This window comes from Haliotis cracherodii, unplaced genomic scaffold, assembly GCF_022045235.1.
Source record: "Haliotis cracherodii isolate W230 unplaced genomic scaffold, xgHalCrac1.p SCAF_14, whole genome shotgun sequence".
Lineage (NCBI taxonomy): Eukaryota > Metazoa > Mollusca > Gastropoda > Lepetellida > Haliotidae > Haliotis > Haliotis cracherodii.
The window spans coordinates 30,946,551-30,961,262 of record NW_027266269.1 but is presented as its reverse complement, the minus strand read 5'-3'; the positions used below and the strand labels follow the sequence as shown (position 1 = coordinate 30,961,262).

Genomic DNA, 14,712 nt, shown 5'->3' with positions numbered 1-14,712 from the left:
TTGTCGTTTCCGGTTTTCTAATCTCGCAAATTTCTACCGGTAGCATAAAAGGATCATCGTCCCAAGGCAAGAATTTTAACTGACTATAAAAGTTCAGTTTCTAACCTTGCCGAACTTGGCTGGTATTATAGAGTTCAATTCTGGCTGGCTGTGCAAAGTTCAATTAAAATCACGTGACGATATCGACATCCGGTTCGTAAAGTTCAGTGCACATTTCGAACAATTGCAGAATTTGCAGACCATGTGTACTGTTAACTGGGCTTCGACAGATATTTTCCATATCTTTTCATATTTTAATCAAGGTGCTCAACTGATTTGATGCATTTTGCGAAGTCCCGTTATATTACTAAAATGTCATGATTATCGATTAGATCGTCTTGTCTGGGCGCCGCCATTTTGTTCGAAGCAAATGCAAGTGATATGAGTGGCGTAATTGGATTGGTCAGTAGGAAGACATAGAAGGGACGTAACTCGAAATAGTCACATGCGGCGCTACGATCGAGCCACGGAATTCCAGCTTAGTTCGACAAGGGTGGAAACTGGACTTTTATAATAGGTTAACTCCCTTGTCTCTGGAAGATGAAAGAAGATTTTCATAAAAAATGTGATTGTTTGTTGCCTGAGGCAGCACAGCAGTAGTCTAGGATTAAAACGACGTCATGTAAACAATCGACCAGACAATCTAGGAATACGATAGAGCATTTGCTTGCCATGTATTGTTGGTCCTTAAACTTTGATCACGTGACTCATGAACACGAACGTTATCTAGGTGTTTATGACGTAGGCATTCCTCGGTGCATATGGGCTGTGGCAATAGACACGTGGGTGAGAGATTCACCTCGTCACTTACCGTACCCTGGCCTCAAGTAGCCTTGACCCAGGTTGTCGCGATCTTGGTATCACTATCCGATAAATATGCAATTGGGACCACCTAGTAATGCTAGCCGGCGCTACTTCTTATTAATCTCTATACGTCAATACTATGCCTACATGCTTTTGAGTGATATACAACTACAGGCCTTTTTAGTGATGTACAGCTACAGGCCCTCTTAGTGATGTACAACAACTACAGACTGTCTTAGTGATGTACAGCGACAGGCCATCTTAGTGACGTACAACTACAGGCCTTCTTAGTGATGTACAACTACAGGTCCTCTTAGTGATGTACAACTACAGGCCTTCTTAGTGATGTACAACTACAGGCCTTCTTAGTGATGTACAACTACAGGCCATCTTAGTGATGTACAACTACTGGCCATCTTAGTGATGTACAACTACAGGTCCTCTTAGTGATGTACAACTACAGGCCTTCTTAGTGATGTACAACTACAGGTCCTCTTAGTGATGTACAACTACAGGTCCTCTTAGTGATGTACAACTACAGGCCTTTTTAGTGATGTACAACTACAGGCCATCTTAGTGATGTACAACGACAGGCCTTTTTAGTGATGTACAACTACAGGTCCTCTTAGTGATGTACAACTACAGGCCTTCTTAGTGATGTACAACGACAGGCCTTTTTAGTGATGTACAGCTACAGGCCTTTTTAGTGATGTACAACTACAGGCCTTTTTAGTGATGTACAGCTACAGACCTTCTTAGTGATGTACAACGACAGGCCTTTTTAGTGATGTACAGCTACAGGCCTTTTTAGTGATGTACAACTACAGGCCTTCTTAGTGATGTACAACGACAGGCCTTTTTAGTGATGTACAGCTACAGGCCTTTTTAGTGATGTACAACTACAGGTCTTTTTAGTGATGTACAGCTACAGACCTTCTTAGTGATGTACAACTACAGGCCTTTTTAGTGATGTACAACTACAGGCTTTCTTAGTGATGTACAGCTACAGGCCTTTTTAGTGATGTACAACTACAGGTCCCCTTAGTGATGTAAAACTACAGGTCCCCTTAGTGATGTACAACTACAGGCCTTCGCAATGATGTACAACTACAGGTCATCTTAGGGATATACAACTACAGGTCCTCTTAGTGATGAACAACTACAGGCCCTCTTAGTGATGAACAACTACAGGCCCTCTTAGTGATGTACAACTACAGGCCCTCTTAGTGATGTAAAACTACAGACCTTCTTAGTGATGTACAACACGTCAACACGTGCTGTTGAACTTTCACGAGTGTCGCTGTACATCACAATGCGTACAAAGCTCCGCCCTTGATAAGAGTCCACTGATATATGTCGGGGAGAGAGGTGACTTGCAGTTTTCTCAAGAAATCATAAGTGATGTGCGTCCTTTAATTGGAACGGGTTGTAAAGTACACAGGTCAGATGAGTCTGCTGTATAAATAGCCCCTATAAATCCCAGTCAACAAGGTAGGTACTTTCGGAAGGAACCGGTGCGTAATATTTTGCCAAGATATGTATAAGAGTGTGTTCAGTACAATGCTCATGCATAGGTTGGTTGGTTGGTTGTTTTACGCCGCACTCAGCAGTATTCCAGCTATATGACGGCGGTCTATTAATAACCGAGCCTGGACCAGACAATCCAGTCTTTAATATCGTGAGCATCGACCCGCGCAATTGGGATCGATGACATGCATCAACCAAGTCAGCGAGCCTGACCACCCGATCCCGTTAGTCGCCTTATACGACTTAATACAACAAGCATAATCGCCTTTTATGGCAAGCATGGGTTGCTAAAGACCTATTCTACCCCGGATCTTCATGGGCCTAATTAACTGGGACTACTGACGTTAATAAAACGAGTATGGTATGTGAGTGGGTTGTATAATATTCCAGTTACATCATGGTGTGTCAGCTTAATGTTGGAGGAAAGCCCGAAGTGATGCAAGTCGCAGACATTTACCACTTTGGGGAAACCCACGAACAAGGGTATGGTGCGAACAAACCTTGAAACATAATCGGGGCGAACCGCGATTGGAACCCACAGTCATAGAGTTCACTCGTGCCCAAGGGACGTAACTCTGTAAAGCGATTTTTGGAGCCTCAGACGACTGGACACCCGTGCCCCCGTATGGTGCGTGCACAGCCAGTGTTAACGGTACATGCTTTTTACTGTTATAACACGTACCGCTTCAGGGGCGTTGATGACCCCAGTGTTATAGCCAAACTGGAACGATCCCATGGCGGCTGCAACTATGGACATCATGAGTCGTGGGGTCAGTTTCTGTGTAGCAGAAATACAAGAAAAAATGATGAAGTGTGTTTAAGGAATAAACAAAATAAAGTCCACTGCAAATTATCAATCTGTATACAACTCACATATCACTTCCGATTCAACAGTCTTTAACTCAAACGAGTTATGTAGTAAACAGTCGTAACATAAGGCCATCAAAGGCTGTGCAAGTGAATGAGTGAGTGAGTGAGTGAGTGAGTTAGTGGGTGGGTGGGTGGGTGGTTGTTTTGATTGAGTGAGTGAGAGAGTGGGTGGGTGGGTGGGTGGTTGTTTTGAGTGAGTGAGTGAGTGGGTTGGTGGGTGGATGTGTGGGTGAGTGAGTGAGTGAGTGAGTGAGTGAGTGAGTGAGTGAGTGAGTGAGTTTGGTGTCACTCTGCTTTGAAAATTATTTCAGTTATATGAGGGCGTGTAAGTTTGATTTCGAAGGAACGCTCGAAGGGATGTAAGTCCCAGATGTTTGCCATTTTAGTGAAACCCGCGTGCACGGGTATTGTGAAACATAATCGGGGCAAACTGGGATTCAAAACCACAATCAAAGGTTTCTGGCACGACTAAGAGATGTCTTCAAGATTATAACACTTATAATATATACTATACACACTGTCTCAGCATGTGTGTACGTGTGTGCGTGCGTATGTATGTGTCTGCTTGTACAGTAAACTACGGTCATTACAAACTCAAAGGGACCACTTATTTTAGTTCGTTATAACCGTAGTTCGTTATAAACACATATACAACACATGGACGGGACTACAAAATCAGTTCGTTATATCGGTCAGTTCGTTATAAGCGTGTTCGTTATAACCATAGTTTACTGTATTATAGACTAATTCAAGTATTATAGTGACAACACCCGAGATACCATTCCGCATTGTAACATAGATACCCCACTCAGACACAGTACGATGACTTCGAGCCGACAAATGCTTGTTTTATTCCCTTAATGCCGAGCGCATAACAGGTTAACAATAAGTACTATCTTTTAGGTATCTTGTCGGTGTGACGCGGCTAGAGATCGAATCCCCGGCTCCGGTCTAAGACCTGCACAAATTCGGGTTTTCCTCATTATCAAGATGGTACTCCGTAATAGCTGGAATACTGTTCTAAGCGATAGCAAACCAAACTCACTACGTTTAAACAAATGTATAGGTACACGGTCCACCTGGGATATAACGGTACAGGTCACATCAATATCGAACATCGGATATAGCGAGTTGATTTTGTTGGTCCAAGAAGGCATCGAAGCATAATACTATTGAACATTTGGTTATATATAATGCGTTTTGCAAACGATCACTGACATTTATGCATTTTATGATTTCTGTCATATAGCTGGAATATTGCTGAGTGCGGCGTTAAACAACAAACAAACAAACACTCACCCCATGTGCTGGGGTGTGCTGGGTCTGAACGTCACCCCCAGGCTTCTCGAGATCTGTCGTCCCATACGTCACCGTCTTTGATGTCTCAAACTTTTCACCCATGATGGCGATGGGAAAAGTCAGTCAATCCAGGTGCTGCCTGTTTCACTGTGTGTTTGATCTGAAATATGACATGACGTATGACAATCAAAATAATATAAAATGTCCTTACATATCTTTTCTCAATTGAGGAATACGTTATTTAGATTTGTCAATTACTAAAACTAATTATGTTTGTCTGGAAAAGAAGAGATGTCAAAATATAAATATAATTTGAATCTCCAAAATTACCTGCAGATGAAATGGAAGTCAATCAAGGGTCAGAAGTGGTTTTCGTTCGTCTCCACTGATATGGCCGTTAGTTTACGACTAACGTAGTTATTTGTAAAAAAGAGCTTGTATTGTCTCTGATCCTATTCCGAATTGACTATTGTAACATTCCCCTCGTTAATGTAACCACGGAGCAGAGAAACTGACTTCCGTCCATAATGAATATAACAGTTACTGTTAATTTGTATCATCGAACGAGTTGTAGAAGCTTACTCTGCCCACAGTTGGGAGCAGATCATTCATTAGTAGGTACCGGTACCGTTAAACGGGTGTGGTTTCAATGCGCCGAGGGTGCTGTTGTACAATTGAGTGAGTGAGTGAGTTGGGTTTAACGCCGCTTTTAACAGAAGTCCAGTTATATCACGGCGTGTCAGCTTAATGTGGGAGGAAAGCTCGAAGTGATGCAGGTCTCAGACGTTTACCACTTCGGTTAAACCCACGAGCACGGGTATGGTGCTGACAAACATAGAAACATAATCGGGGCGAACCGGGAATCGAACACACAATCATTGGTTTCTGAAGGGACGCAGCTCTGCACAGCGAATCGCGGCGCCTTAGACGACTGGGCCACCCGTGCCCCCTAGTAGAAGGAAATAGCTTATAGCATTGGACAATCGAATGAATTGGAAGATGTATTAACCTGTATCATTAAGTAAACTTTTTTAAGTTGAGGACATTGTAACTATTGGTAGAAGGAAATAACCTGTATCATACGACAACCGTAAATGTTGGTAGCAGAAGATAAAATGTAGTTTACGACAATCGTAAATGTTAGTATGCACAATAGCCTTTATCTTACGACAGTCGTAAATGTTAGTATGCACAATAGCCTTTATCTTACGACAGTCGTAAATGTTAGTATGCACAATAGCCTTTATCTTACGACAGTCGTAAATGTTGGTAGCAGAAGATAAAATGTAGTTTACGACAATCGTAAATGTTAGTATGCACAATAGCCTTTATCTTACGACAGTCGTAAATGTTGGTAGCGGAAGATAAAGTGTTTACGACAATCGTAAATGTTAGTACTCACGATAGCCTTTATCTTACGACAGTCGTAAATGTTGGTAGCAGAAGATAAAGTGTCGTTTACGACAATCGTAAATGTTAGTAGACACAATAGCCTTTATCTTACGACAATCGTTAATGTTGGTAGCGGAATGTAACCTGGAGTTTACGACAATCGTAACCGGCAAAAGAAAGCCTGTAGCTGTCAACAATCGTTAAATGTTGGTAGCAGACAATACCCTGGAGCTTACGACAATCGTAAATGTTGGTAGCGGAAGATAAAATGTAGTTTACGACAATCGTAGATTTTAGTAGACACGATAACCTTCATCTTACGACAATCGTAAATGTTGGTAGCAGACGATACCCGAGAGCTTACGCCAATCGTAAATGTTGGTAGCAGACGATAACTTGTAGCTTGCGACAAGCGTGCCTGATGGCATAAGGGGGTACCCTGAGGCCGTTGACCTTCTTTAATGTTGTCAGAGGAGGATAACCAGGGGCACTGTTCCATAAAGCAAAGTCTATGTTAAACTATTGCTGAGTGAAGCGAGGTCCATGATCGTATATTTAGATGAGTTCTATTAAACTAACGCAAACAAGACCAAGTCAGTGTTTCTGTGAATTTACAGACACACACACGCATGTCCCTCGTGTCTTTTGGCGTGTACATGAACACATACGAGTAGCATGTAGCCTTCATCGGATACATCAGTCCACCGATTGAATGAGTGAGTGTGTGTGGTTTTACGCCGCTTTTAGCAATATTCCAGCAATATCACGGCGGGGGACACCAGAAATGGGATTCACACATTGTACCCATGTCGAACACGTGTCTTCGGCGTGACGAGCGAACGCTTAAAGAAGGCATAAGGAAAGCAAACTCCGAACCAAAGACCGCCCGCATATCGACCAGAGGCAAACATATTTAATTCTCGTCTCATGGTACGGGAAATAAAGAAAGGTTCTATAGTTTTACTTTACAGCGCTTGGAATTGGCGTTCGATAACTATCTCTTAGAGTATATGAATGTGCATTACAGTGAATGTGCACACTTTGGATGAATGCATTACGTGTTTACTGAATTGCGGTTGTTATTGAGTATGTAAGGTCCAACAAGTCCCAGAGTTTAAGTCAATGGCATCAAAACAATTCGTCATATGCCCCCTGGAAATTGGCGCAATGTAAATGTATATACAGTAAACTACGGTTATAACGAACTCAAAGGGACAACTAATTTTATTTCGTTATAACCGTAGTTCGTTATAAGTATATATATAGCATAACTACAGCAAATAGTCGGGACCAAAAAAGTAAGTTCGTTATAACCGTCAGTTCGTTATAAGCGTGTTCGTTATAACCGTAGTTTACTGTATATCATATATGTTAATATCCTACATTCGGATGATCCGGTCGTATGAGGCGTCCGAATTACTCTGCTTTTGATCCTGCTTTGTGATTGGTCGCTATCAAATCTATTTTCAGCTTTGTTTGTATTTGCTGACTTTTTGTTTCAATGCAAATGTCGACAGATGACGTGTTGCGATTATTAGATTATTTCAAACAAAAGTGGCAGCGAATGTAAGGCGGATACCCAGTAAACAATTTTGTTTATATCTGTTGTTTAACGCGGCACTCATGATCAGCAACATTTCAGCTGTATGACAGCGGAATGAAAATACTCGAGTTTTGAACAGACAATCCAGTTATTGATATTGCGAGCAACGATTCACAGAGTCGGGGAAAGATGATACGCCATCATACAGTTGCCGAGCCCCCCTTTTCCTCCCCCGCCCCGAATCCATTAAGTCACCTCTTAAGCATGTATTGCTGGGGACCACGCCTATGCCGGAATCCGACCCGGTTCCCAATGCTGTTTGTTTGTTTGTTTGTTTGTTTGTGTAACGCCGCACTCAGCAAATTCCAGCTATATGACGGCGGTCTGTAAATAATCGAGTCTGGACCAGAGAACCCAGTGATTGACATCATCAGCATCAATCCATGCACTTGGGATCGATGACATACATCAACCAAGTCAGCGAGCCTGACCACCCGATCACGTTAGTCGCCTCGCCTTTTACGACAAGCATAGTCGCCTTTTACGGCAGGCATGGGTTGCTGAAGACCTATTCTACCCCGGATCTTTACATGCACAAGGACAATGTGACATCTACTTATACACAGCTTCACACTTGGATCTGCTTTTTCACGTAGGGTTATGTGTATTATTATGAGGGGAACGCTATTTTTTAGGGCATTATCATTTGCAGAAGCCCGAGGTGTTCCATTAACTGGCCGACGAAGGAGGGCGGTTGAAATGACCGAGAGCTTCTGCAAATGATAATGCCCTGAAAAATAGAGTTACCGTTATTATAGCTAAAAATGGATGGACTTTGTTTTCAGATAAAAAGAAACAACAATATCGGTTTTGGAAACATTTACTGCAATCAACACGAATGTCACTGAGCCACTTTTACAAATATGGAAACGTCACCAGATGACGTCACTATTGAACGGTACGTCACTTATCCCTATGCTATAACGTCACCTAACAACGGGCGTGATAATGGCCCGTCGTCAGGCAATATGAGGGCATTATCAAGTTACAGTGGCCCGCTCATTTCTGATAACATGCGGGCGGTTTAATGATAATTCCATCCATTTCAGCTATAATAAAACATATATCGACTCGAATGACAGAATATTGAACAGACTTCATATTTTAAAAAATAAACATACACACTGCCATTGCGTTGAATGTAGGCAAACCTTCAATTCGAAAGCTGTAACGCGTTCCGTTCCGAATAAAATGAACAGTTATCAAATCCACGTTTGAAACCTCAAATTGAATATTAAAAATGTTTACTTTCTAATTCTACCACTTAATACACTGATTGTTTGTTTGTATGTTTGTTTGTTGTTTAACGCCAAACTCAGCAATATCCCAGCTATATGACGTCGGTCTCTAAATAATCGAGTCTGGATCAGACAATCCAGTGATTAATAGCATGAGCATCGATCCGAGTAACTGGGATACGATGAAATGCATTAGCGAGTCTGACCACCCGATCCCGTTAGTCGCCTCTTACGACAAGCATTGTCGCCTTTTTACGGCAAGCATGGGTTGCCGAAGACCTATTCTACCCCGGTCTTACGCTGATTGAGAGAGACTGGAAGTTATAACTTACGATTGGGAATCCGCGCTCCGTCTCTAAGAATTGAACAGGTCTGTAGTGACTGATATCCTTAAGTGAAAACACTACAACGCGTATCGGACCTGGGATGAATCAGCACTTTAGCCATGTGACGAAGCCCTCCGACCTATCACTGCTATCTTCTAAAGCCGCGGTGCATTGTCATTCATCATCAGAAATCCGAGCGATCACGTGATGGTGTTTACATAATTACCATAGACAGTCACATGTCGTCTACATTTCAAGATTAGATCCTTGGGCTGTGTTTGTTGTGGAACCGTTCGATCGACTTCAGTAAATGACCGAGGGTTTTTAAAAAAAAAAAATGTTTTATACACAATACAAATTGCTCTCGGGGGCCGGGAGTAAGTGGGTTTTGTTTATCGCGGCTTTGAACAATATTTGAAGTTATATCACTGGGTGTCAGTTTGGTGTGGGAGGAAATCCCGACATGATGCGGCCTCGGATGTTTATCACTTTGGTGAAACCTACGATCACGGTATGGTACTCACAAACGTGGAAACATAATCGGAGCGAACCGGGATTCGAACCCATAGGTTTCTCGTGTGACGAAGGGACGCAACTCTGAAAAGCAAATGAGACGACTGGTCACACGGACCTAACGTGTTCTCGGTACATTCCGATTGTCCTGAAAACATGCTGGGTGAACCTAATCAGTGGCTGAAAAACTATTTTGTCTGACAGAATTCGGGTAGTTTCGGGAGCCAGTTAATACGACCGCCCACGTCCCGGGTCTGAGCACCAGATCGTCGTTCGGTCCCTTGCTCATAAACGAAAAAAGCACGTAGTTCTTGGATAATGATTTAGCGTGTAATCTTACTGAGAAACTAAATTACTCCAAAACACACGTGGTCCCAGTCATGTCCCCAACGCCTGTTGGAGAGCGGAAGGTCCGGAGTTCGATCCCCGGCCGCGTCTTACCAAAAGACGTTAAAAGATTGTACTTGTTGTTACCCTGTCTGGCGCTCGGCATTAAGGGGCTAAAACAAGGACTGGTCGGCTTGGAGTCAGTATACTGTGTCTGAGTGGGGTATTCATGTTAACCTGCGACATGGTATCTCAGTGAGCTAGCACTATAAATCGGCATCAGTCCGATCTAGTACAAGCAGCCACACACACACATACACGTGCATGCACGTCGCTATATAAGTGCAATAATCTTGGACGCGACGTTAACCCCATTTCACCTCGCCCAACGCCTGTTGATGACGGCTTGCGGATTCTCGGAGTTAAGTATTCTTGTAAGTTACGAAGGTAGCATGCATATTATCAACTCCTACACCCCCTGCCGCACCCCCTGTTATTGACACATGCCAAGATTCAAACAGTAGTTCACAAGCGAAAAGGACGCATTTAGAAGAAATATTTCTGTGACACTTGATCAAAAGGTTTGTGCCCTCCAGTGGACTCTCGGGATGGTAACTCAAGAGAGAACAAAGGCGATTATTACGTCACAAGCAAGTGACGTAACATCAAGCATTACCACGTAATGATATCCGTCCAGGCCGAACAGCCGACTTGTATGGGTTTGTGCAGGACGGCCGCTTGCCAATGAGATTATAGCCAATAGTTCATTAATAATAATAATAATAATAATAATAATAATAATAATAATAATGATGATGATGATGATGATGATATTAATAATAAAAACCTTTACTGCGTTTCTATTTTTTAATCTGTAAACGATATAATAATCATATGAATGACAAACGCGCTGTTTGCCAAATACATGCATGTAACGATATTTGTTTGTGTATGGCCACAGAAGCAGGTTGGGTTCAGCGGGAAGTAATGGATGCTAACGCGGCTCCGGGTACACATGCACTGCGACCTGTATGTCCGTGTAGAGAAAAGTGTGTCGTGTAAGTGCTGTTCACGAGATGCAGCTCTCTTGAACACAACTCTTGTTGTAACTTAATACTACATAAAGAAACGGTTATAGGCACGATAAACTGGTGTTGTTTGCCAAAGGTAGGGTCCAGGTGATTTTGAGACAAACAAACAATATGGCTGTCATGTATAAACATATGTAAATAACATGTTTAAATATATACGTAAACCTCTTTGCTTGGCTTTCCAAGTCTATCGTATCTGCCTATCAAACACCATCCATTAATCCCCCCACCCAACTGACACTATGATTGAGCCACATTTATGGCATGGCTGTATAAGTAGGGAGACGGTTTATGGCAGGGTTTCAGTCATGTCAACTCAATGCGACAGGAGACCCGTGAAGATCCGGGGTAGAATAGGTCTTCAGCAACCCATGCTTGACGGACAAGGCGACTGTGCTTGTCGTAAGAGGAGACTAACGGGATCGGGTGGTCAGACTCGCTAACTTGGTTGAAGCATGTCATCGATCCGAATTGTGTGAATCGATGCTCATGATGTCAATCACTGGATTGTCTGGTCCAGACTCGTTTATTTACAGACCGCCGTCATAAAGCTGGAATACTGCTGAGTGTGGCGTTAAACAACAAACAAACCAACCAGTCATGTCAACTCAAAACGACAGGAATAGCGATAGAGATGCAAGTCGTCGTTCTAACTCACTAACCATGGCTAAAATACTGTCGCTGTGGCTTTAACTTTGAACTCTCTCACTCAAAAAAACTATATCATTTGGTGGACTGCCTGGATGTTTATATTGCAGAGTATTTTTCTCCGTCCGTCAAAGAACATGTTTGCATGTTCGTCTAGGAGCAGGAATGGAAAAGGTAATCTGTCGCCAGTAAACATTATACCCTCTCACTCAACCCCAGAACACAAAATAGTTGGTCCCTAAGGAATGCAGAGCATGATGTTCATCATTTCAGTGCACAAAAAGTCTTTTAGTAATGTCATTCAGTATAAGTCTGAACCCTGTCAGCTGATAGTGTGACACACGTGGGTTCGTACAGGTCGTGATACCAGTTATCCTGTACAGATTACATCTGAAGTCGTTAACATCACCTGGCGAAAGGTGTTGCTGACAGGCAAAGAGGAGCAGTGATGGTGAGTAAGTGAGTATGGTTTTACGCCGCTTTTAGCAATATTCCAGCAATATCACGGCGGGGACACTAGAGTGAGTGAGTGAGTGAGTTAGGTTTAACGCCGCTTTTAACAATATTCCAGTCATATCACGGCGGGTCAGCTTAATTTGGGAGGAAAGCCCGAAGTGATGCAGGTCTCAGACGTTTACCACTTCGGTGAAACCCGTGAGCACGGGTATGGTGCTGACAAACCTAGAAACATAATTGGGGCGAACCGGGATTCGAACCCACAATCATAGGTTTCTGGCGTGCCCAAGGGACGCAACTCTGCCTTAGACGACTGGGCCACCCGTGCCCCCCGGGGACACTAGAAATGGGCTTCACACATTGTACCCATGTCGGGAATCGAACCCGGGTCCGCGGCGTGACGAGCGAACGCTTTAACCACCAGGCTACCCGTCCGCCCCCCCCCAGTGATGGTGAGGTGAAATGGGGTTAAACTTCGCGTTCAAAGTAATTACCTTTTTTCAATTATTTAGCGTGTGGCTGCTTGTACTAGTCCGGACTAATGCCGATTTATAGTGCTAGCTCACTGAGATACCATGCCGCAGTTTAACATGAATACCCCACTCAGACACAGTATACTTACTCCGAGCCGACCAGTCCGTGTTTTAGCCCCTTAATGCCGAGAGCCAGACAGGGTAACAACAAGTACCATCTTTTAACATCTTTTGGTACGACGCGGGCGGGGATCGAACCCCGGACCTTCCGCTCTACGGGCGGATGCTCTACCTCTAGACCACGGAGGCGGTCCCACGCAATTGGAATACGATGACATACATCAACCAAGTCAGCGAGCCTGACCACCCGATCCCGTAAGTCTTTCAACAAGCATAATCGCCTTTTACCGTCAGCATGGGTTGCTGAAGACCTATTCTATGCCGGATCTTCACGAGTCGGGCTACGTGTAACACGTTTAGCAGTGAAACACGTTTATTCCCCCAAAACACGACCCCATTCTTGGGGTGCCCCCAGGTTTTAACCCCAAAAATATCTGGTTTTGCAGCAGCAGCTGAAAACATATCCAGTCTCCATACGAAATAAAACTTTGCCACTTTAAACACTTTAAGACCCTAAATAGGCCAAGCTGTTAAACACAATTCTATACATGTTTAGTTGTTGATGGTTGGTTGTTGTTCTAAAAGCCTTAAAATTAAGAAACGCGCTTAGGTTTGTGTTTGGATACAAACACATTTTGTATAGTTTAAATCTTGATCCAGATCGTTTATAGTGATCTTGTTCCATTCAACGTAAAAATACTATATCCTAAGCATCCCCCGTCCCACTTTCCCCGAAGAACGTTATATAAAGAGGTCTTATTTAATGATAGAAAACTAAGGTCAGGGCTCAGATAAGGCCTGGGTTAATATTGAGGACACTTGTATAATACCTTAAAATCATCTCAACATGGCATTAACCCAGATGACGGTTCGCGAACTGTGCCATTCGAGTTTCCTATTGGTTTTCTACTCACACAGCAAGGGGCGGTCGGGTAGCCAAGTGGTTAAAGCGTTCGCTCGTCACGCCTAGGGCCCGAGTTCGATTCCCGATATGGGTACAATGTATGTAGCCCATTTGTGGTGTCCCCCGCCGTGATATTGCTGGAATATTGCTAAAAGCGGCGTAAAACCATACTCACTCACTCACTCACTCATCCAACTACATTTGTGTTCACGGTGGATGTTGACCTCGGCAGTTCAGGTACATAGTAGCATACATATCTATAGTGAGTGAGTGTGTTTGATTTAATGCCACTTTGAACAGTATTCCAGTTATATCACGGGGTGTAAGCTTCATGTGGGAAAAAAGTAGCTCACAAACGTTTATCATTCCATATGTACACAACCCATGGTTACATATCAGTTCAAGAGAGTTAAGTAGTCAAACAGTCGTATCATTGGGCCATAGCATCAAGGGCTGTACAGATAAGTGAGTGGGATTGATATTACTCTGCTTGGAACAATAATTCAGTTGTTTGAGGGCGTGTAAGTTTGATTTGGGGGAACGTTTAAAGTGATGCAGGTCCCAGAGTCCTGCCAATTTGGCGAAAGACACAACAACGGGAATGGAGCTGTCACAGAAACATAATCGGGTTGAACCGGGATTCGAACCCACAATGCTAGGTTTCTGGCGTACCCAAGAGACGCAGCTCTGCACAGCGAATCGCGGCGCCCTAATGTAGGTCACCCGAGCCCCCTGGATATCGTGAAGTTCCGTGAGAGGTCATATAATCATCATGCTGTGTACATGGGTTGTCATCATAAGATATAAACCTTCGTCTGTACAAACATTCCGCCCAGTGTTTTATATCAGAGGTTGACGGTTTATTCCTGGGGGAATAGCTCTTGTGTGGCCATACAATGGATTTATCTCACAACGGTATATTTACCACAATTTACATGTGAATGCGAAGCTCTTGTTTGTCGCCGTATTGCCATGTGAGCTCCTGACGACGTTTGTTTGTGTTAAGGCTCTGTTCAGTGCATCTTAAGTCAATGTTAAAATACTTATGAGACGCTGTTTTGGTGTAATAAGCTTGAGCGAGT

General features: G+C 43.3%; 1 protein-coding gene across 2 annotated transcripts in view; it reads right to left on the bottom strand.

Annotated features, from left to right (window-relative positions):
• LOC139460705 (solute carrier family 2, facilitated glucose transporter member 1-like) overlaps positions 1-14,712 on the bottom strand; it is a 39,835-nt gene that overhangs the window by 10,727 nt on the left and 14,396 nt on the right. The window contains exons 1-3 of one of the 2 annotated variants that reach the window (XM_071242183.1): positions 9,105-9,223; positions 4,540-4,699; positions 3,053-3,148 (exon numbers count right to left, since the gene is read on the bottom strand). In XM_071242183.1, the coding sequence (XP_071098284.1) occupies positions 3,053-3,148; positions 4,540-4,641 (198 nt within the window). In that variant the 5' untranslated portion in view covers positions 4,642-4,699; positions 9,105-9,223. Of the gene's footprint in view, positions 1-3,052; positions 3,149-4,539; positions 4,700-9,104; positions 9,224-14,712 lie in introns of those variants that run through there. The other variant, XM_071242184.1, reaches the window with a different exon arrangement.